The sequence below is a fragment of the Triturus cristatus genome, chromosome 12 (genome assembly GCF_964204655.1).
Source record: "Triturus cristatus chromosome 12, aTriCri1.1, whole genome shotgun sequence".
NCBI lineage: Eukaryota > Metazoa > Chordata > Amphibia > Caudata > Salamandridae > Triturus > Triturus cristatus.
The window spans coordinates 455,557,363-455,582,580 of record NC_140595.1 but is presented as its reverse complement, the minus strand read 5'-3'; the positions used below and the strand labels follow the sequence as shown (position 1 = coordinate 455,582,580).

Genomic DNA, 25,218 nt, shown 5'->3' with positions numbered 1-25,218 from the left:
GCGCGGCCCAGCAGCTCCTGGGCGGGAAGGATCGTGCCCCCCCCATAACGTTTTAAGGGACCCAACGTTATCCCTTCGTCTAACGCTTTCCACACTGTCTGCAGCCACAATTCTGCCGCCGGTTTCCTTATGGACGATGCCAGGATGTGGGCGTGCCCGCGGCTTCCCTGATGCAGTTCCCTCTCCTGACGCCCGGTAGTGGGCGGAGCTTGCGGCTCCCTTGACTTCCTACCGGCGCCGGATGCTACGTCCCTCATGCAGAAGACGGACCCCTGCGTGGAGCGGGCAGCGAAGGAATCTGGTAAGTGGGAGCTATTCCCTCAACCATGATCCCTGCCTATGTTTGCCTATTTGCGCCGCCCCAGCCGCTTTTCACTTTCAATATTGCGGCTTGCGTCTCCCCTGCGATAATGGTAGTGATAACGATCCCGGTAATGCTAGACTCTTCTAAAACCGCATAAATACTTTCACATTGAACCCGATAAATCCTCTACGCCAGGCCCCCCTGAACCCACCTAGCTACACTCTTCCGGCGTGGGCCCGCTTCGTTTCCTCGCCTTGCCGCCGCTCGTGCAGCTTCAGGTGTCCAGGGAGACAAAGAGGACGAGACCCCTCCGCCACCTCCTTAAATACCCCCGGGCTTGGAATTCACTTTCGATTTCGTGCGAGGCCGCCCTACGTCACCGGTCAGTCCCCCGCATCCCCGCATCCATCCACCTTGGGAGCTCAGTCCCGTGGCGCTACTAAGGGCGCCCCTCCCCTAGGCGCAGGGGGCGCCTGTGCAGAATGTGTTCTTTCAAGTAACCTTCCATTATATCTCTCACTTCCCTGCCTGTCTAATTCCCTGATACTTAACCCCCTCTGCCCCAAAGTCCAGTCCCACCCCGTGTCAAGGATGTGCATTAATTGAAATGTGCGTGCACTTCACTAAGAATAAATTGTAAAAGATAGAAGATTGCTGGTGTGCATTTACCAGACTTTCCTGTCCCTCCGCTCTTCAGATAAATGGGAATGATTTGCTGAAAGAAGATTTTCTCCTCAGGGCATGAGATTTATATTGTAGGGTGTTCAGTGTTCTGTTACTGCAAGTCAGTGTCACTCTGTCCTGAAATACCAAGTATGATTGGGCTGATGGATGCACTTTACTGTCTGGTCTGGGTCTATTCCTGCATGTGCAACTCACAGTGGGAATGCATTTTATTTTATATTTCTGAGCTGTTTCTCTGGGACTTGTGTTTTTGGTTTGGTTTTGAAACCTAGCTCAGGGGTCTCAAATCATTGATTTTTGGCAAGCGGTGGCTGGATCTTTCTGATTTTTAAAGCAGTGCGGGGACTGCATTCTTACTGAACATGTGACAGTAGCACAAGGTACCTTACCTTTTTATTATCTGGAGTATGCTCTATTATGGTACATTTTCCACCTTGGGAGAAAGAACAAAGCATGGCTCAATCTGTTTCCATTACATGCTAGCACATTGTTTTGTACGGGTAATGTTGCCAAGGCACCGTAAATTTCAAGCTCCATTTTGTCATGGATGCAGTAAGAATGAAAGTTGAACTTAGTGGTCTTGGCACGGATTCTGTGTTGGCGCAAAGGATCAGATTGGACCAATACACCTGTTTTTTCTGACATTGCAACTTCTGCAGCCCAAACTAGGAAACCCAGAGTAGTGGTTACTCCTTCATGTGTCTGAGGTGTGTGGTCTACAGCTGGTGCTTTGTCTTTGTTTTAAGTATGAGTCCAACGTGTCTGCTTTGGCTGTGTAATGATTTGCCAGTTTGTCTGTGAAACCTCGAGTAACAGGATGAGCTCCTTCTAGGCAATTTGGTTAATGAAATTCATTGAGTACATTAAAAGAAGCACCGTTTCACCAAAACCAGTGCATGCAGCTGTTGGCATGGGTACTGAAGAAGTTCATGATTCGCTTCTATATCTTTCTGTATACTGCAACGTGGCTCCTATAGAATGCTTTTTAGACCATCACATAGTAAATCTAATACGTGTTGGACCTTACTGATGACCCCAAGGGCATATTATGTGGCTTATCTTTGCCAGACTGGGTCATGGAATGAACATACATCACAGAAAAGTGCTTACATGGAGGTACTGGACTTATACTGTTTAACACCAGAGTTTGTATACCAATAGGATCCACAGGGATCCCAGTAAAAACTTACCTTTGGTTAGGTACTCTGAAAGTGGCAGAGTCCTAGACAAAATATTCCTGGAAAAACACTTGTTTTTCTAGAGTCCCCTCACTCACCTAGGGTTGCCCCAGGGTGACATGCTTCATCATAGGGGTCCTCCCAGGCATCTACTGTCTGGGACGTGCTGCAACTTGCAGATTACGTAGGAGCACTTATTTGGACTATGTGTTGTGCTGTGAATGTGGAGTGACATAAGTGAATTAAAAATTACCTAGATAGTGAGCCCTGACTTGATTCTGCTCCTATCTGGTAAATATATATTAAAAGGGGCTAGTTACAGAGAACAGTGACAATTATGTGAGACTGTCCCTATTTACTTCGTCGACATGTTTCGTGGTTACCCCAACCACTTCCTCAGGACCACACAAGGACCAGCCCTGTTTGTACCACTCCGTGAATTAAATTGAAAGTATTTATTTGTAGCAAACGTACTAGGTATGCTTATTTCTATACATACGGTTCCCTTTGTAAAAAATAATCCGTAGTCACATCTGGATGATGTATTTTTAATTTTTTTTAATTTTTTATTTTAAAAAGTATTATTATACTTCATGGTGTCGCTGGGGCGGAGGGTCTCTAGATCCTTGTCTAGGTAGCACCTCCAGCCGTGAGACTAGGTCTCACGGCTGGAGGTATACAATTCATTGTAGGAGGAAAAAACCTACCTCCCTATCCTCCAACTCCCTCCTTCTGATTCAGTTAACACCAGAGTGTGCCAGAGCAGCAAAAGTGCATCAGAATTTAGTGCCTTCCGGTTTCTAATGAAATCAAATATTTCTTCAGTGGTGTTGTATCAGTTACACACAGTTTTAACTAAAAATCGGAAGCCTACATGAATGGGTAATACTGTTGCAAACATGATGATCTACAATGAGGTTGCAGTTTACAATAGGGGAAACTGAATGGAACTGGATGTGGCTGGCACATATATTTTGATGTTTCAACCATATACTGATTATTGGTTACTCTATGTCCTCTTTGGTTATGAAGGGTAGTGGGGACCCCCTGTATAGTTTAAAGAAATATTTAAAGAATATTTTAATGTTTTGTTGCATTGAATAGATGTGAGCGTATGGACAATAGTTTAATTCATGTGCTGACGAAAACACTAGACTACAAACCATTTCATGAAAAGGTGTCATAGGATGTTTTTTGTATGTTCAGAATTAGTGTGAATAAAATTAAAACTTGCCTGATTAAACACATTTTTATATTATGTGTCCATATATTTCATTTAAAGTGATCTAAATTAAAATATTTAGTTATTGACCCTCAGATTGATAGAACTCGCAAGTGTTTCACTGACACTAAAAATGCCTGGAGTAAGAGGCAAGAGGAAATAAGTAAACAACAGATGAACAATTTTTCCCCCTGAGTGTACAATTGACTCTACACCAGAAATATACATGATCCAATAAAAAGAACCATGCAGAGGGATATTTAAATACCCTGATTATGTGATGTCCATATTAAACAGGTAAGAATCAACTTGAGAATAGGGAAATATTGAGCCCCAGGTGTGTGATGTAAGTTTCAACACACTAGATAGGTGTTGGTCTGTGAAGAAGACAACAAGGTCTCCATTCGACTGACTTGAACGTAAGGGTTTGGGATGGATATCATGGATTTCCCTCATGATTTGTTTAATCATAAACATGCTAGTCATTTTATATATTGGAGTCCTACTACGGGAGAGGGTGACTATCGAAAATCCTCTGACTCCTTCTTGATAAATACATGCCTTTAGAGAGTGCCTAGGTCATACCAGGTCTCGGTAATCTTATATATTGGAGTCCTACTACGGGAGAGGGTGACTATTGAAAATCCTCTTACTCCTTCTGGGTAAATGCATGACCTTAGAGAGTTCCTAGGTCATAGTAGGTCTAACCTAGGTCCTTGTAAATTATATCCAAATGAATTGACATTGGATTTAACTAACTCATATTTTTATACAGCATATTTCTTCAAATAATTCTTGATCCCTCATTTCATGTCCTTCGATTTTTTGTCATTTTGTACAAAATAGTTTATGTTCTTCATCCGATTTTTTGCGGGGTGTTTGAACTTGCTTATTTCTTTAAAAAATAGTTTTATTGTTATTTTTGGACGAGTAAAGAGACAGCCCATATAGATCCAAAAGTTGTGTTTGAGGTCTAATGCAGCATATAGGATATTCTCAAATAAATCCAAGATGCCCCATACCGCCGCTTCCCTGTTCCCCCATATCAGTTGCTCTGAAACACATTTGTCCCATATTTTATTAAATTGGCTGGGGTAGTGTCTTGCCTTGTAAACCTTGCATTCTTCAGTTGCACAAATATCCATTCCTCATGTCTACTCATTGAAGCCCGGAGCAGTAGAAGTTATCCGGGCAATAATCCCATTGCAGCCAAATGTCTACCACCAGAATTGTCTATCCCCTCTCTTTCAATCCCTAGAAATGCATGTGCAGGATCAGACACAAATGGGTAATCCACTACCCTGCTCAATCTGTAATATATTTCTTATCAGTAGTTCTCAATGAAGGGGCAAAGACAAATAGTAGGAGAAAATCCACTTGCTGCGCATTGTATCGTGGTCATGTCAGGTTTTTACTTCTACCCATGTACCAGAACCTAGTGCGATCATAATAGATGTGGTGAAAGTATTTAAACTGTACTCTCAACTTAACCAACGTAGCTAGTGTTAGTGCTGCCATCTTTGCTTCAATCCACTTGTCATCTTCTAGTGGATCAATATCAGACTACCATCTATCTCTTAGCATTATCAAAGGGTCAGAGGAGTGAAAAACAAGCACACTATTTATGTGAGATACCTTTTTAGGGTGTTTAGAAAGAATATCAGAAATAAAAATATTGTGGGCCAAACTATTGTGTCAAGAATCTCGAGGACAAAAATATTGTGAAGGTAAGTTTCTATAGGTAAGCACATTTTTACTATATATAACTCCACATATATGTACCTTGTCGCTATATATATATTGAAGGTACGTAGATGTGGAGAAACTAATAGTAAATCTATACTTACCTATTTGCACTTACCTTCTTGATATTTTGCTCCTCAATATTTTTGACATGATGTTATTGTCACTCTCATTTGCTTGCTTCTTATTCAATAGCTTTCCTTGTCCTAGAGCATTGCCACTTTACCATCTCTTTGGTAAGATGTCTTGTATATTTCCACTGTTCGAATCTAGGGTGGTTTTTTGTTAAGAACTCCATGCCAGTGCATGTGTTTTCCAGTTCTCTACCATGTGTGCTCCCCCAAAATGCCTGCTGGTCCCCCTGTGCTCTGTGAGGATATGAGGCATGTGCTGCTCTCTCTTGTACTTCTCCCCCTGCACACAGTGTTACTCCGTCCCTCATGTCCTCCACTGCCTACATTGCTCTCGCTCTTGTTTGCTTCTCCCCTCTCCTCCCATGTTGCTCTCACTCTCTTCTCCTTCAGTCCTGCCCCCACACTCTTCTCTTCATTGTGTACTTCTGCTCCAACCCCCGTGTTGCTGTCTTCCTCGTGTGGTATTTTTCCCCTCCTGCTCCACTGCCTCGACACCCCTCTTGTGCTATTCAAAAAAATGTCTCTAACAAATTATTTTTTTATTTATTTACTGATGTAAGAGGCCTCTGACATCTTGGATCAGTAAATAAAAAAACAAATCAAATGGAGCCTGTATCATCCTGCTGAACCACAGGTGGGTGTGACGCACATGCATGCATAATTCATCATGCATGCTTGAGCCAGCAGAAAGAAATGACCACAACAGCATCCTTTAAAAACATTTTTTACTGCACAGTATCTAGGAAAAACATTTTGTTTTGTCCCCAACTCTGAACAGTATCGCCAAAAGGCATTGATACTAAAGGCGAGACCAATTGCCTTTGCCAAATCTTGTTTCAGTTTTCCAATTACTTTTTGCCATCCTTACTTTAATGGGTTGGGGCCATTGAGGTGTGTTATTTCATATTGTATTCTTCTGATGTTGGTTTGCTAAGCACTGCACCTACATCCACTTTCTCTGAGGACTCACTTTGTCGCTCCGGCCAAGCTATCAAGGGTAGGCCATGGCAGACCTCACTGAGCCTATTTACCTTTGTGGACTTGAATATGGATCATTGCCAAACAGGTAGGTTTCCTACACCCACATACCTTGGCTGGCGTGCTGTTTCTGCTGATTGTCTTCAATTGCATGTGCCCACGTTAAGATACAGAAGCAAAGGATGTATTATGTTTCCAATTCATGCCTTAAAGTTTGGAAAGCATTACTTGTGATGACTGGGAAGCTTCTCAGCATTCTCCAGTTTTAGACTGCACTAGTAGAAGTGCTTCTAGTATATCTCATTGGTTAGCCATATAGCTTTTTATTTATGTTTGTGAAATGTGTTCTCCGCTCTGTATGGTTCTGTCGCACTTTTAGAAGTTGGGCACCATGCTATGGATCTGTGCGGAACATTATTTGCATGCATGCGTATGGTGAGGTACAGTGTAAGTTGTTTCATTCTGGTTAGTTGGCAAATGCCTTAGCTTCAAGAGGTCTGGTTAGTTGCCAATTGCCTCAGCTTCAAGAGGTCTGGTTAGTTGCCAATTGTGCAGCTTCAAGAGGTCTGGTTAGTTGCCAGTTGTTCATCTTCAAGATGTTCGGTTAGTTGCCAATTGTTCAGCTTCAAGAGGTCTGGTTAGTTGCACATTGCCCAGCTTCAAGAGGATCTGTTGGAGCATCTTTACCCATCACATGGCTTTCATGCCATTCTAATGAATATGGACTTATTAAGTTTAAATTAACTTCTTCAGACCAGTTAATGTGGAGACTGGTAAGAGGTTGTAGAGGTTTTTGTGGAGACGAACATTTAGCAAACTAGCTTGGAGCAGTGTTGAGCATGTGATAGAGCCAGTGGTTGTGGCTAAAGTAAAATGTTTGTTTTCATCTACATATCGATTTGCCCTGAAGGTGGCACATTTTTAACCAAGTGTATGCCTTGGACCTGCGCTGTGCAGATGATGGTGCCTGGAGTCCTGCCTTAATATGTCTGAATGTGGATTGTTGATGTAGGAAGAAGTAAAATGTGATATGATGTTTTGTGAGAGTGGCAAATGCTTAGCCAAGTTTATGTGCACACGATGGAGCCAGGGGATGTGTCTAATGAGTACTCTTGGTGTCATGTAGAATAAATACAAGTAATACTTGTACTATCATTAATTTACACCTAAGGTTATGTATACCAAGCACTGAAAACACTGGACTGGCGTCTGATGAATAAGTGGATGCTGTCAAGCCACTTTTTTGTGTTGCTCACAGGGCACTTCATAGTCAGGCTCTCTCTTTTTATTGCAAACATGTTCAGGTGGTGCGTACTTAGGAGAACTTCAAATTCGGAACCCAAATTAATGGTGATAGCATCGAAAAATCAAGATGTGTTGAATGCAGTAGTAGCTCCTCTGCAATGGTGCCAGAGTGCAGAGGGAGGGGCTGGGCCGGGCCGGGCCATGGGAGGGGGGAGGAGAAATGGTAGGTGCACTTTTAAGTGCGCATGTCAGTTTGGCTGGCCATCTTAGGCCGGCCAAAATGACTTGGGTTTCTCCAATCCAACTCTATTGCTCAGCTGGGTTGGAGAAACTCCCTGTGCCCTAGCGAGCATTAATCCAGCCCACTCAGGCCAATCCCCAAGCTGCTCTCATGCTTGAGAACAGCTTGGGGATTGGCTGGGGAGTCTGTGATGTTGTCCCAGGGACTGCTGGGGCCCGGAACTGGAAGCAGAAGAGCGTAAGGCAGCTAGCAGCACCAGGTAAGTCTTCTATTTTTTTATTATTAAACCCCCTGCTGTGTGCTCCCATACACCTTCCCCCTCCCCGTGCCCCCTACACCCTCCCCACCACTCTTTATCTGTGCCGGCCGTCACTGGTTGAATGCACATTTTTGATCATGGCAGCTAAAGCTTGGAATGGCTTAGAAATGTTGATATCCATGACACATGTGAATAGGGTTATGTCAGTTTTGAGCTACATCGTCAAAGCAAGAAGCACTGTACTAGAAGATATTCAATGCCCCCATTGTATATTTCAAAAGAAGTTAGAACCTCGCCAGAGGCCAATATTATCAGGCACTTTAAGGTCTACATCCACATTGTCACATGCATTCATAGCATACTGTATTTTAAGAAGCCTTAGGTAATGCTTTATGCTGCATTTACATTTTCACCCAACTATAATGCCACTTTAACATTTTTTTCTGTGAATTTCTGAGTTTTTTTTTCATGTAAAGTAAGATATTATTACCAGACCTAACTATAACGTGACTATAACCTTTATTTTTTTCAGTGACATTCTTGTTTTTTTTTCCAATAAAGAAAGAACTCATTACCATTCCCAATCCCCTAGAGCAGTCAATCCCCTTCTATGCACGGCCTTGGAAGGTACGGTTGGGTGGAGGGCCTTACCTGCGGCCAGGCCCTGCACCCAGCTCCCCAGGATGGCCAACCCCCAGGACACTCGCCTCACATTTTTTAAATTAATTTTCCAGGTCCCTTGGGAGTCTTGTGGGATTGAGGCAACCCCCTGACCCCCATTTAAAAAAAATATTAATTTGTGCTGAAGGACTTCCCCTAATAAGGGTCAGGGGTGCCGGTTACTCCTACCGCAACCCCCTCCTTGTGTGATTTTTTTGTAGCATTTTTAGGACAGAGGACCATGTTTCCAAGGCCTGTAGTGGCCGCTGCAACATTTCTTTTCATGTTGCAGCCAGCCTATCAGAGCGCTCACTCTAAAAAAGCCCCCTCAGACAATCAGAAGGCTGGATTTTTTTTTAATTTTGCCTAGTGGTTCAGATACATCAAATAAAAAAAAAATGTACTTCTGGGTAAGAATCTTGCTTTATGCCAAATTTGGTGTATTTCTGTTCAGCCATTCTGGCAGTAATGCTGGTCAAATATCCCTATGGAAATTGTGTTTTTGGACCCCCAATGTTTCTTGGCCACTGCTTGGCGCATGACCCCGAAACTTTTCAGGAGGGAGCTTAGATTAGGGAACTTTTGTTTTTCAAAAGTTTCCTGAAGATTTGTTAAATGGTGCCAATTTATTAAAGTCATTAGCGCAAAACAAAAAATCTATTTCTTATAGTAACTAGGTCCTAACTATAACTACACAGTGGTGACTGCTGTGTAATAAGTATATATATATATATATTTCTGCAAAGCGACCCACTTCGGAAATCACAGGGCGCTCTCAGGCGGTGCGTTCAGAGACGGCAGGGTCAGGCCATAGTCAAATTATTCATTCGTTTCCCCGCAGGGCTGGGTTCTCGCGCACTCACGGAAGAAACAAATTGTCACCAATTCATATCGTCAGGTTTCTTTCTTTATTTACAGCATGCCAGTTAGAAAAACTCTACGCGTTTCAGTCCCACCAGGGACCTTGTTCACGAGACTGGTCTTTGCTAAAACTTTTTTTTGTTTGTTTTAAATCCACCTCTACAATCAACAGTGACATCACTTCCTTTTCCGGAGCTAGGCATTCTGGTAAATGAAGTCCAAACAATTTTAACTTAATAGATTATGCTGTTACAAATTAAGTTAAACAAAAACTGGGAATGTTTACCCTTAGTAAAGAGGCAAAGTGATAATAGCGATATACACATAATGCGACAACAGAGGGCAAATTCGACACCTAGCCGGTTGTTTAAATTTAATTATGAGTGTATCACCTTGGTTAAAAAAGATGACCCACCAGAGGGCCATATTCAATGCAAAATGAATTGCAATTCAGATATATTAATGCATTGTTGAGGAAGGTTGTCGCATTATGTGTATATCGCTATTATCACTTTGCCTCTTTACTAAGGGTAACAATTCCCAGTTTTTGTTTAACTTAATTTGTAACAGCATAATCTATTAAGTTAAAATTGTTTGGACTTCATTTACCAGAATGCCTAGCTCCGGAAAAGGAAGTGATGTCACTGTTGATTGTAGAGGTGGATTTAAAACAAACAAAAAAAGTTTTAGCAAAGATCAGTCTCGTGAACAAGGTCCCTGGTGGGACTGAAATGCGTAGAGTTTTTATAACTGGCATGCTGTAAATAAAGAAAGAAACCTGACGATATGAATTGGTGACGATTTGTTTCTTCCGTGAGTGCGCGAGAACCCAGCCCTGCGGGGAAACGAATGAATAATATATATATATATATATATATATATATATATACAGTGCAAACCATGGTCTAAGAACAGAGCTCTGTACAAAGAAACGAATGATAATCTTGATGGATAGTTGAGTGGGTATAGACAAAGGATGAATAGGGTATGCAATTGTGGGAGAAAGAAAGACAAGGAAACCTGCGGGGCACAAGGTGATGCTGAAAGTGAAGAACAGAGGATGTAGGAGGGGGAATAAAGTAGGCTGAGCTTGGTGGAATAAATTGCAGGCATCACAAAGCCTTCTGTCTAGACCTCTAGAAATGTCATCTGCCAACCAGCTGTCACTTGAAGAGTAGGTTCTTAAGTTCATTTCTAAAGTGAAGGGTAGCAGGTACATGGGAAATTTGGATAGGAATAGATTCCTTATCTTTAAGACATGATAGTAGAAAGGCTGGCCCCTACTGTTCTCTCTCTGAATATTCTGTATTCTAGTATGAAGTTACTGCAGCTACGGGTCTTGAGTAGTCCTGCTAATTTTGTTGTCATCAAACCTAGATATGTTGAAATGAGTTAATTATATTTTTTTGTATTAAACAACAGGCCTTGCAGGTGAAGCATGATGGTTGCGACACCCAGCGGAAGTCTTTAAGTGTTGATGGTATTCTATCAAATTTCCAAGCTCCTTTGATGAGGCTGGCTGCTGCATGGAGAAACAGCCTTCAGCATTTGATGGGTTTCAAGAACACCAGCTAGTGCTGTGTTGACTCCATTGGGGTAAGACATTACCTGCACCTGGATGGCCATTCTGAAGTCCTCTTCAGTGGTGGAGATCTTTGCTTTGTTTATCAGTCACAGTTGGGGCTATCTAGTCTTGGTCTTGCACGTGATATGACTTTTGAAGCAGGAGATGCAATAGTGCGGACGCCAAAGATTAGCGCTCTCTGCAAATCAGGGTGAGAAGTCAGGAGGTGCATTTTGTTGAGCCATCTTTGGACCTGGTGCTGGTTGTTGCCACAAACTCTATTTGCACAGGATTCAGCTTTAAGTAGGCAGATGAGGCAGGTCAAAATCAAAGCATATACTCTGAAAAGTAAGTTTGGTACTACAAATACCAGAATGTGATGCAAAGGAGAGAAGAAATGCTACTAATACAGCCTGACTATATACTTGCATATGTAAATTACGATAACCATGATGCATTGATCGCCACCAGCAAACCGCTACCTAATCTCAACCTCATGTGAGGTTTAAATATTGCATGTAACTAATGCTTGTAAAGTGGATTGAAGCACAGCTGTGCTAGGCTTGCCTAACAGTTCCTGCATGCTGGCCAAGATTGTGTTACTGACCCTTATAATAGCAACTCTTGTAGGACATCTTAAGTTGCAGAGCCGTGCTATGTCTGTGCTAACGTCATAAGGGCATCTCTTAGCACCGTGGCACCTAGCATAATCTCAATGGCGGAGAGTGCTGATATGGCAAATATTGACCCGAGTCAGGACAGACAATGAAGTTCACAACATTAACCCCAAAATTACACCCTTTTATCCCACAGTTCTGATGGCTGAGAAGTCTGTATTTTTGGTAATAATCAGGCAGGTCTTGATTATAATTGACCACTGAGGAAAGAGTATGAAGATGAATGTGACCACTACTACAAAGCCTGCATAACCAAGCCGTTCTTACCGCACTGCCAAAGTCTGCATAGTGGCAGGAGAGCTGCTAAACCAGGGAGAGCAATACACAAACAATATAAAATAGACTCCTCGCCGTGGACAAATACAATATCAGCACACATGAAGCCTCCTTGGTCCAAAAACGCAACCAAAGCAGAGATGGAATTCATTACCTCACTTATAGTGTGAATATTTAGTTGAGTCTTTAAGTGGTTATAATGAATAATTTCAGTAGATTTGGATCACATCACAGTAAAGACAATTGACAAATAAAACAAGTGTATTGTTTTTAAAATAAAAGATGGGTTAGTTGAAGTTCTAGTTGACTCTATCTCTCCGAGTAAGCACTACTCATCAAGTGCTATTCATTATTCTTTATTTCAGGGATACAATGTTGTGATTATGTTGTTTGAGGCACTCATTTAAGTGAAAATATATTTTTCCTTGCTGTAGTGTTATAATGTCTATAGCTAATCCACAACTGCCTTTTGTAAAACAGTGAAAATAAGGGCTTGAGGAAGGCAGGAGTTGGGTACAGCAAAATGGCTTCCACTGCTCTCCCGATATGGAGTGTGATAGTTTCCACCTCATGTTCGTGCTTTTCACCCTTTTATAGTTTATCCCATCCAAGATTGCAAGTTTAGAGATGGGTTGTCAAAGAGATCGATCCTTGGAACTTGCGCTAGACTCTGAAGGCAAGGAAATCTTCCCGGTGAACCAAAACTGCATCAGTACTACTCCTAAAAAAGAGGAACATTCGTTAAGGTGGTGATCGCCCACAGGTGAGATCAGTTTATAACCGGCAAGTCAGGGGTTCGATTCCTGGCAGGGCAAGCAAGTTGTCAAGTGTGTGGGTATGCAGCAGGAGTGTGCTGATGAAGTCAACGTGTATGCGTGTGTTTGTGAGGTCACATGAGCTGGAGGATAAGGAAAGAATTGTCTATTTCTGGTTGACCTTATATAAATGTTCAATACTATTAATATAGAGTTTGTATTCCAAAGAGCTAAAATATTGTTCCTCTGACTTACCAGCACAGAGGAGCAGTGATTGAGTCTACAGTGAAACTGGATGTTTTTTGTCCTCAGTGGCACACACCTTCTTGTGATTTTATCAATGCATGGATGAGGCCACTGAATCATTAGTCCTTATTTAAAAGAGAAAACTTTACGTCAATTACCTTAGGTAAAATAACACTGAAAGGACCCAAGAGTCAAGATGTTAATTAATCCTGCAGTTTTCAAGGGCCAAAGCAGGAATTGTACTGCTGCTTCAAAACAAGCAAGCCAAATCAGCTTGGTAAGCAGTCAAAGTTGGTGGTCCTTTTTCAGCCCCTAGCTCTTTCAATCTAAATCCTCACTACTATCATGTAAAAAGATTGGGGTGGATTTTCACCTTTCCTGGACAAAGCAGCTTCATGAAAGCTTTCCTGAAACTCATGTGGCACAGAGGGTAGAGAATTGGATTTATTGCTGAATTCAACCACAGTAGCCAGAAGGAGATCTCGTAGAGATAGTGCTGGACACACCGCCCATGACATGCTGCCCTGATGATCATCAGGAGCGTATAGGGCGCCCAGCACAGGGCAAACACACAAACAATAATGGCCAATGACTTGGCCACCCTCTTGTCTCTGGAGAGCCTGAAACGGTTGGCGATGGTGCTTGCCATATCCACCCTTGTGCTGCTGCAGACATTCTCCACTGTTTTGTACAAGCAGGCTTGTTGTTGCTTCAGTTGGCCGTCCACATGCAGGGGTGGCAAATCATGATTTATATTGAAGTCCAGTGACTGGCTGTCAAGTTTGTTCGCGCTTGGCCCTGCTTCTGATGGTCGAGCGGGTGATAGGCTACTTGCCCGTTTTTTCTGATCCACCTGGTTCCGTTGAACAGGCTTCACAAAAAATATAAGGTGCTCTCTTTTCTTTCCCCGGAAGCTCATTTCACAGTCCTCCTGGCCCGGGGATGGATCTTCATTCCGCATCATGGTGCGCTTCTTTATGTTGATATAAATGCTTAAGTTAAAGTACGTAACACTGATGAAAGGAGTGAAGAACTCAATGGTGGATGCTATCATGAGGAAATACCAGTTGTAGTAGAATTCCACGTAGCATTCTCCTTCCGGCAAAATGCTTTTCCTAGCAATGTATTCCCAGGTGATGATTGCTGGTCCATACAGGAGAAAAGCTGCCACCCAAACGAAGATCATCTTAAGCACTGCATTCCCCGTCATTCCTTTTTGTGCTCTGTAAGTCACCTACAAAAGAAAAAGGAGATATGAGATCTAGAGTAAAACTTTAATATTCATGAGCTAGGTTCTGTATACATTTGTACCAGTAGAAAAATAAAGAAAACTAATTTGACAATGTGTCTTTGAGAAAGAGCTGTCATATGAAAGACTGTGACTATTGTACAGTAATGCACCACATAACATCATCATAAAAGCTTTATTATCAATCAGCAGGATCCTAAAAGTACAAAAAACACAATAAAATCAATAGTTGATTTTACATAAGAGCTGTACAAATCAGACAACAAGGATAGAAAATATACAATGCGAGCTAATTGATCATATACAACACAGTCTAATAGACTCCTAATTCTTTTGGACAAAACAACTGTCATAAACTGGTGAAGAAAGGCACAGAAGACAGGGTGAAACCAGCATGGTTATACATACATAAAAACAATACATGTCAACAGAATCTACTAAGGCATGGAGAAGGGCCAGATAGTCACAAACATATACTCCCACTAAACAAGAGGACCTAAGCAAGGTACAGTAGGCTGCATGTTTACTTATGGACCTCAAATGGCCCATGTTTAACAGACCTTTTGCAAAAAGAACAATTGATGGACAGAATGTTCAACAATGTCAGACATTCACCCCAGTACAGAGATCTGGGCCTAAATCCATCATTTTTTTGCTCCCCGTACCATTTCAATGTGCACCCAGCCATATGCAAATCAGTCTTGACCCTGCTCCCCATGGGAACAGTCCATCCCGAACTGCAAAGCCAAATCCTCCCTGGACCGGAAAAGAGCATCCTGTGACTGGTTTCGGTGTATCACCCCTCATCAGCCAGGCTAGCTCGACTCCAGTGGCTTGGAGAGCACAGGACCTATGGCTGGGCATCCCCGTCCCACTTGGCGTGACAATTACAAAAAGAACCATTGATGGACAGAATGTTTAACAATGTCAAACATTCACCCCAGTGCAGAGATCTGGGCCTAAATCAATTGTTTTTTTGCTCCCCATGCCATTCCTATTTGAACCCAGCCATATGCAAATCAGTCTTGACCCTACTCCCCATGGGAACAGCCAGCCCGAACTGCCAGGCCAGGTCCTCCCTGGACCAGAAACAAGCATCATGGGGGCGGTTTTGGGGTGTCACCCCTCATCAACCGGGCTAGCTGGACTCCAGTGGCATGGAGAGCACAGGACCCACATTGCATAGCACTTTGCGGTAGGCTCCTAGTGCAGGGTAAGTCCATCACCTATGCCAATAGAGCAAAAGTCTATATTCTGCTTTCGATTAGATTTTCTTTATCACCATATCAAGCTTCAGGATCATAGGCAAGCTCTTAGGAAGTGTAAGTATACTGCAGTTCATGTGTCCCTAAATCTCTGAACCATATAGAATAGCTCCCAATGCCTTCACATTATAAGCTTCAGTCGGCGTGCCAGCTCTCTTTGAATAGGTTTCCTTAAACGTCTTCAGGAGACTTGTTGTCAGGGCCGGATTTAGGGCAGTGCAACTGGTGTGGTCGCAGTGGGCGCTGACCTGGGGAGGGGGCGCTGACCTTGAGGGTGGGGGCACTGTATTTAGCAATAACGTCCAATTTAAAAGCACCTGCAGCAGAGTTCCTTGTACGTTCAGTTTTCAAGCCGAATTTAAAATGCCAAGATAAATCTTGTGATTAGTGTTCCTGCTAGAGAGAGAGATCAGAGTTTTGTTCAGTGCCAGTTTTCACTCGCCATAAAGTAGCACAGAGGGATAATATGCCTGCTGCAAAGAACACGTACAGTGCAGATCATAGATCTCTATTTTATGTGGATAGCTGCCTGGATCACTGCTTTTGTCACAGAAATCCTTTTGTTACAGCAGTTCATTGGATGCAACCCTAATATAGAACAGTGACTGTTACAAACTGTCATTAAAGAGCTGCATGCAAACTGCATAAAATAGGATAGGACGTTCTGTTTTTTTCCCCCAGTCTTTCATTATCTATTCCTAATGTAGCTGAAAAGGGTTTGTTTGATTAAATATACCTTCTTATTAGTAAGGCCAGACTTTACCAGTGCTTTGAAACAAATGGAATGTGTATGAGGGAGGGTCTATGGAGAGATGAGGGGCTCTTTTGTCCAGTGGTCATGAGGGAATTCGAAGAGGCGGTCATGGGGGTAGGGGGGAGAGGCTCCAATGATTGGCACACATGGCGCCAGCAGCTCTAAAGTCAGCCCTACTCGATGTGTAGTGTAGTAGGGACACATGTGACTTTTGGACTTGCAAAGACTTATCCATTATAGGGGTTAGTCTTAGTCCCAAATAGTCAAAACTAGAGACCTCTTCTATAGGGTCACTACCAGTGTGTAACTTACATTTGATCTTTTTACCTTTTGCAGAATTAAAAATCATAAATTACATCTTGGTACTTTTAAGCTCATGTCCATGCTCCTGACAAAACTTATTAAAGTTATTCAGGAGCAAGATATTGTCGCAAACAATAGGGCAGGTCTCCTACCTGCCACGTTAGGGAAATCGCATCCTTCCCTATCCAGCCGGGCCACTACATTATTAATATATAATGAGAACAGGGTGGGGCCAAACACATCCCTCTCTGACCACTCGCAAAATCCTCATGGGATTTGTCAGTTGCCCCTGGTCATCCCTCCTGACCCTTGCAGTATTATCCTCATGCAATCGGATAAGAATAGTCAATAAGTAAGACAAGATACCCATCTTGTCCAGAAGGTCGCTCCTGGGACTAAATCAAAGGCCACACGTAGCTCCACAAAGGCAACAAAGATGTGTCCCATATTGATTGCTACGACTTTCCAGAAAATGCACTTAAATCAAAATACCTTGTCCACTGGTCTGATACCACATCTGAATCCCGCTTGACACTCAGATAGACTATGATTGGGGCCTTGAGCTTTAGCTGGAAGGCCGGACTTAATTGCCTCCACAGATTCCCCGATCTCAAATTCCAATTGGCATGGTCCTTTACTTTGTCCTCCAATAAATACTCAATATCGTCCCTTGGTGAGTCTTTATTACAGGTGAACAGATTAGTGAACTTGGATACCCAGTCCTGGGGCTGTACAAAGTATTCCACTTCCACCCTGAAGTGATTTTCTCTAAGTGCCAGAGTATTCCAGAAGGTTCTGTTATCTCTACTGCTCATTGCTAAGGACAGCTCTTCCCAAAATGATTCCTCCCATTCCCTTTTGGCCTTTGCCAATTGTCTTCCATATTCAGCCCTGTGGAGCAATAATTGTTGCCTGTTCTTAGATTTAACTGCAGATAGAAGCCCCTTCATAGCCGCCCTACAGGCGTTGGTATACAATAGGGCCTCTCTTTGTTTCTTAGTGGCACACTTCTTATCCTAGACTAAAAAATCTCTAATCTTGTCAGAGGCCTACATTATTATTCCCCAGGACCCACCATCTTGCATTCGGGTATAGACTGTCTAAACTCTCCAACTGTTCCTTGAATGTACTTGCCACCCTCCCCAGGGCATCCAGATGGGCCTGCAGATGCTTCTTGACCCATCCCCACCTAATGGCTTTCCCATTATTGGTAAGAGCTACATATCCAACTTGGATACTACCTTGGAATTTGAGGCTATTTACTAGGGAGCTCAGGAGCGACAGGCTAAGAACATTATGGTCAGAAAATAGTCAATCCAACTGGGTGGCCTGGTCTATTAAATGTGCGTTTTCCCTCAACATCAGACAAGGTTCTCCCATTTACTGCTCTGAGATTACATTTTAGGGATACAGCATATAGTTGTGCTACCCTCAGGACCATTTCACTTTGGGAAGATCAAGGGAATGGATTCTTCATTTTGCATCCTGATCAGCTAAAAGATTCAAATGGGTGCCCATGAATGGTTCGAAGGTAGAGGTTAAATCACCAGCTAATATTACTTTCCCTGTGCTACTGTACACTGAGAGAAAATCCTCAAGTATACTTATAGCTCTGGTTTCCTAATTCCACGCTTCCACCCGGTTGTACACATTGAACAATATCAGGAAATTACCAGCATGAAAATCTACACTGATTGCCAACACATCCTGGGATTTGATTGGCAAAACCTTATTGAGGGATTGCAATTCCGTCCGAACCCAAATCACTACGCCCCCTGAGGGTCTTCCCTTGGATGACTTAGTTGAGTTGATACAAAATGAAGTATACCCATTCCTAATAGCCGGACTCATGCTCCACATTTCTTGGAGCATGCAAGTGTCATAGCTATCAACATACTGCCCTCAGTCTGTATCCTTCAGCTTAGTGCCGATCCCGGACACTCCATCCACTCAACTCCCCTAACCCATGCCCTTTGTTTAACTGGGTTCTGTTTGACAACCATGCCAGTACGACTCTTACCCCTAGTATACCATACATTTTATACTCGTCCACTCAACCTCCCTAAACCATGCCCTTTGTTTGACCTGCTTCTGCTTGACACCCATGCGTCTATGACTCTCATCCCCTGTATTTGCCACTGACGTGCCATGTTGAGCTGACTCATCTGCTATCTGCTCTATATTTCACTGTACATAATTTACCACATATTGTATATTCTGCCCACTCGGCTCCCTGACCAATGCACCTAAACTAGATACAGGTCTATTGCTCTGTGACACCTGTTGGTTCTAGATAGGAAAGTGACCTTAATGCCTTATAATATGCCCTGATAATTCAGACACTGGAAATAATCTAACCTACCTTTTTAGGCATTTGTGTACACTACTGCACCAAGGGGCTTCATTTCTTAAGAGGCCTAGCTTTTCCCCTCACCCCCAACTCTCACATCATCTAGAATGGATACCACCCTCACCAGAAAGATAGATGCCCTATTATCCCCAACATGAAATAACTTGTTCCTTATAAACTACCCTCCCAATCTAACTAAAAATGCCATGAGAACTCTCAAACACAGAATCCTCAACCTTAACAAGGAACCCTCATTACTGACCCCTACTTCTGTCAAAAAAGAGTTCCCTACTAAATGACCAAATCGACGTGCTAAATGGAGGAATTTCCCATGTTCCTCACTCAACACCTCCATTAACCAATAACTTCCACATGGGAACAAACTTACTATTGCACCCTCCACAATATACAATGCAGATGCCACCATCTCCATCTACAACAACGGCACCGTGATCATTCAATCCTCAGAACACAATCTTGAACTCTTTATCGGTCTCTTTTCCTACCTCAAGGACAAACTAGACATGACCTCCTCCCCTCATGCCCCCTCGCACCTCCCCTTTGTCTCCTCCCCTTCCAACAACTCTGTTTCTCTCATCCCTTTACCTCTTCCCTCACCTGTCCCTATTGGCGATCACTCCCTTTTTTGGGCACTTCTGCAGTCCATCACCTGCCCTACCCTAGAGTCAATGTTAACACTCCCTCTCACCAACACCACTCCAACATCCCCATCTCACACTCTTCTATAGTTACAGACACTTACATTCCCATCAATAAGATTAATACACCCACTGCCTCCTCTCAACCAACCTTTACTAAGTCCCCTCTGGTAAACTCTACCGACGCTGGCTCCACAAACTGCCTTGATTTGGCTAGCTCTCTACACTATATAGCTTCCCCCTTCCTTGATTCTCCCAGAAGTCGCTTCACAGACTTTATACTTAACACTATAATTTCTGAATTAGATTTGATCAAGGCTAACATCCTCAAACCAGTCAATATCACCTCCAATCTTGAACATAACTGGTACTAACCCATGACTCGCCCCCAGATTAACAACTCTCTAATTCCTAATCACCACTCCCACTACCAATTCCCATCTCACATATCCCCATGACCACACTCAAAACATTCCTAAAATGCATGTTAGTTAATTGCCGCTCAACTGTGAAACACGCAGCGGACATAGCCAATCTCATTCTTAACCTTGACCTGGACATCCTTGTGCTCACTGAAACTTGGTTGAAGAAATCTTCTACCTCAATCCATGACATATTAGTCTCCCCAGTCATGACATCATCAGACTAGACCATTTAGGCCATTCTGAGGGCGCCTTAGCCTGTATATACAGGTCCACACTTCCTCTCAAACTCTCACACACTCTCTTACTGCCTTCCTGGGAATACCTTATGGTTAGCATCACCACCAATGACATCTCAAGCTGTTCTCTTTACACGTTTTACCACCTGCCAGGAGATAACCACACGTTCATCGAACAGATTATGGAGATTATCTCCTCCAACAATGATGAACACAACAACCAGATTTTTCTCGGTGACTTTAACATTCATTGGAACAATTCCAATGACCACCTCTTGAACAGTTTCAAATCCTTCCTCTAGGAGCTTAACCTTATCCAAGCATGCAATAGCCTAACCTATAATGAATGGGCCACACTTGATGTATCATTGCAAAAGAGAACATGATACATATCGAATCCATCCTACTATGTGAATGGAATGACCACCACTGCATCACCTTCCTTATCTCAGTAAGGACTACCGTCTCTAGGGGTAAGTTTATGAAAGCCAAACACCGGGTCTGAGGTACCCGCAACATTAACAAACTCACTATTTCGGCCCTAGTAACCACATTCTGCTGCCGTCCGCCTCTATGAATAACGCTCTTGACCTGACTGAGCATTATATATAGTCCAAGTACAAAATCATGGACACTGTTTCTTCTACATAGCTAAAAAGAATCCCAACAAATCAAACCAACTCTGGTTCAATTGTGACCTTAAAGAGGAACACTCTCACCTCAGACTTGCAGTAAGAGCTTGGAGACATACCCCCTCCTAGTCCAACCTGAAACTCCTGTGACAAAAATGGAGCTTTTACAATAGGGACTTCAGGGACTCTAAAGCAACATACTTCCAACATCAGCTAGACATAGCAACTAATCGACCAAAAAAACTGTTACAAATTATCAAAATCCAGACAATCCACAAGAGCTAACCCCCTTCCTCAGACAACAAAGCACCACCAAATTGCGAGACCTTTGACACTTTCTTTGCTGAGAAAACCATGATAACCTACAACAAAATCCAGAGTGCTATGCAACTTCTTCCACCCGTTCCCCTCCTACATCACACCCTTCATGATCAGGAAGACTGCGAGAGAATCCCCCATGCTTTACCAAAAATAATGCCAACTGGTCTAGCTTAAAAAATTACGAAGAAAATGACATCCTAAATATTTTGACCACTCTTAAGTACTCCAACCACTTCAACGACCCCCTTCCCTCCAAATTCATCAATCAGTCCATCCACTTCCTACTCCCATTATTGACCCTGATAATCAATGCCTCACTCACTCAAGGCATCCTACCCGATTGCCTCAAAAGCGGGCAGGTTACTCCTATCCTAAAAAAATCCAACTCTGATCAGTCTGATCCCAATAATTACCTCACTATCTCCGTAGACAAACATTTAGAAAAATGTGTACACTTACAGCTTTATGAACACATTGAGCATTTCCAACTCCTCGACCAATGTCAATCTGGCTTTCGACAGGGTCACAGCACTGAAACAGCCGTGGTCCACATTGTCAATGATGCCCTTCGCTCACTCGACCAGAATGAATCTTGCTTACTTATCCTTCTGGACCTGTCAGCGGCATTCGACACTGTCAATCATGATATCCTTTTGAACCTTCCAGAACACAGGATGGTTCTCTCGGGAACTGTACTAAAATGGATCTCCTCTTTTCTCCACAACAGATCTCATTGCATCCTAATGAACCATGCTCTCTTTGGTCTGTCACCAGTGTCGTTGGGTGTACCCCAAGGCTCTAATCTCTCCTCAACACTGTTTAACTTCTATATGGAGCTCTTAAGTGGAATCCTCGAACTCACATTTCCTACCCCATGTCCTCTGACAATAGCAACATTCATCTGAAAATCTCCTCTCCTGAGGACATCAATATCCTCAGCAACACCCTGACACAAACACATTGGCTGACCCGTAACCACCTCAAACTCAATGCCCTCAAAACAGAATTCCTACGGATCTCGACACCCACCATTGCCCCCAGTTTCAAAAACGGTCTCCCTCATCTTACTGCCTTGAATTTTACCCCACATATCATTGATTCTGCTAAATCCCTCGGTATAACCTTGCTCAAAGCCCTTTCCATGCAACAATAAATTAGTTCTATCACCAGAGGAGCTAACCAGCAATTTCACATCCTAAGGAAACGTAACCTTTCCTCCCCTTGGCAGACCTCAAAACAACAATTCAAGCTCTTGTGCTATCAAGATGAGACTATGGTAGTGCCACCCTTGTGGGCCTTTTGAAAACTATGTTTGCACCCCTAAAGGCTACTCTAAATGCAGCTGCAGGCTCTTCTCTGGCTCAGAATAAAACATGATCACACCACTCCTGACCTGCAGTCCCTGAAATTTCTACCCTGTAAGTCCAGGATCCACCTCAAAATTGCTTGTGTGACACATAAAGCGCTGCACCACAATACTCCCTCCTACCTGACCCAGAAATTGACCTTAACGGGTGCAAACAGACCCTCTTCAACACCTTGACACGAGCTCTCTACTACTCAGATCACAAAAATTCAAGAAAAAGAAAACCTACAACGATCCTTCTCCAGAATTTTTTTTTGGAACTCTAACACCCCCCCCCCCCCCCAACTCCAGAGATGAGAGGCAACCCCTCCACCTCCATCTTTAGGAAAGAAGTAAAAACTCTATTTTCCAACAAATTCCTCTCAAAATGTGGTTCCTACCTCCCTTTCCCCATGAGTGACTATTCTCTGCTACTCTTATCAATTATATTTATATTTGTAAATATTGTTCTTTGTGATCAATACCATGTCTGTACATTATTACAGTTTGTATCACAATGTACCTAGTTCCTACGTGTAAAGCACCCTGTCACCTGTAAGGGTTTTGTTCCCACTATATAAAACTATGAATAAATAAATAAACTCCAGGACATAATTTTAAACAATTACTCACAAGGTCTGTGGGTACTTCTTGGGAATTTGCCACAACAACCCCTTCAATCATACACCTATCATTCAGCCTGTCATTATTGGTTTCAGGGCTAACCCCCTTCTAGTCCCAAGGGTGCTGATAGCACCTAGTCTGGATGCCATAGGGAGGCCTGCAACAGCCAGGGGACTCACTCTCTTCATTAAAAGATAAACTCCATAGCTTCAGTCCCACTAGGGAAAGATTTGCAGCCGGCCCAAGCTTAACCAATGTGCCCAGTCAATCAAGTCCAGCCAACCCACTGGACCGATACTGGCGGTGCAAATTCTACGGGTATCCATGGACAAAAGCCCATTCATCCGAGTTCAGTACTTCAGAGCCACTCTCACAAAATCGCACAACTCACCCGGGGACGCAATTCTCTCAGTTCTCAAAATGTCACACCTGATAATCGAGTGGCATTTTTTCACATTCTGAAACCAGTAGGTGACTTTATTAATTAGGGTGTTCTGTCCTTCCCTACACCCCTGAGTGACTTTAGGGAATTGGGTTAGAAGGATCTGGCCCTGGATCAGGGATGGCGAGATAGGTGTCTTCCATTGAGCATTGCCCCCCGTAAAGATGGTGGAAGAGAGAGGATGACATTCCAGGGTCATTGAGTTCCTCAGATTGAGCCCGACTATATATGGCAGGGTCCCTTGCACTGACACAAGTGGAGCCATATCCACTCAAATTCGAACAGCTCACTCCCTCCTCTTCCCTGTGAGTACATTTGTGCATGTGGTGTCTCATCAAAACTTCTGGTGATAATGGAGGTAACCGGGTGCAGATCTGGGCAAGAATTAGAGCCATATACTGTAAGGGTGAGATGGGTCCTTGGGCTACAGCTATCCAAGAATGTCCTTCAGTCTGCAAAGTCTGGGTGAGTCTCTCAGACAACAATACCTCATCGACCTTTAGCTTTAGAGCCTTTATGACCGCCTTCAACCCCCTAAACTCCTCCTTAAAGCCCAGAATCACCTCCACAAGTTCATCAACATCCTGAGACACACGGGCCGGAGATGATGGTCGACTGGTTGCCCTGCTCCTCGACCAGATCACCATCAACTTGGGCATATAAGGCAGGAAACCTGTTCTAACATAGAACCTCTGAGTTAACCCAGGTCAGAAATTTTTTCCCAGTATCGTGTTCAACAGTGCATAAGTTTGAAACACTTCATAAGGGAAATACATAAGCTGCGGGGGCAGAGTTCTATGTCTTCGAAAACATATGCAGGACCTTCTTCATGTTTCTTTTTCTTTGTGCAGTGCTGTGAGATACCCTTGGTGAAACAATAGAAGCGGGTGTGGCATGGGGATTTAGTTGCTCCTCTACTTCAACCAAAAGGTCAATGCAGCCGAATTAGGGCTTTCTTCGCTGTTGGAGGGCCTGTGGTTGCTTCCGCAGCCTTCCTCTTGCCCATTAGAACCAGGCAGATAGAGCAATAGTAATAATAATACTAAAGATATAAGCTATGAGGAGCTACAACAAGACCACTCCTTTACCCGGAGCGCTACTGATTTAACAGGATGTATGAAAAGGGGGAGACCCAGGTACTAATGGGCACTGATGACAGCACCTTTTTGACGAGATGTCAGAGGGGTGGCCCAGCTCAGCCTTCTTTGGCCTCCAATGGGCATAAACGGGCCCGGGCTTTTCCCGGGTGAGTCCAGTGCCGTGGGCAGGGATGATGCGCTTTATACCGCTGAAATCAGGAGCAGCTGGTTGGGGGGGGTGTCTTCTTAGCTCTTGAGCCTCTTGGGACTTGTGGTCCTGAAAATTGCAGTGTTTTTGTCCCGCACCTCCTAACATAAATGCAAATCAAGGTGTTGGATGATGAGGGAAAGGGAGAAGCAGATCATGCAAAACAACAATTAAAAATATATATCTTATATAAAGTCATTTAAAAACGTACTGCAATAAATTGTTTTTTACAAAAGTATTTTTTCTTTGAAACCCTTACCGAGATAAGACACAAAGTGCCCTAAAGTAATTCAGTTTTC

The 25,218-nt window shown here is 43.2% G+C and overlaps 1 protein-coding gene across 1 annotated transcript in view; it reads right to left on the bottom strand.

The window, feature by feature from the left end:
- Positions 1-13,106: 13,106 nt before the first annotated feature.
- Positions 13,107-25,218, bottom strand: part of LOC146776092 (histamine H3 receptor-like) — a 41,674-nt gene continuing 29,562 nt past the window's right edge. Inside the window, exon 3 of the mRNA XM_085637476.1 lies at positions 13,107-14,261. Coding sequence (XP_085493602.1) covers positions 13,371-14,261 — 891 coding nt within the window. The 3' untranslated portion in view covers positions 13,107-13,370. The remainder of the gene's footprint in view (positions 14,262-25,218) is intronic.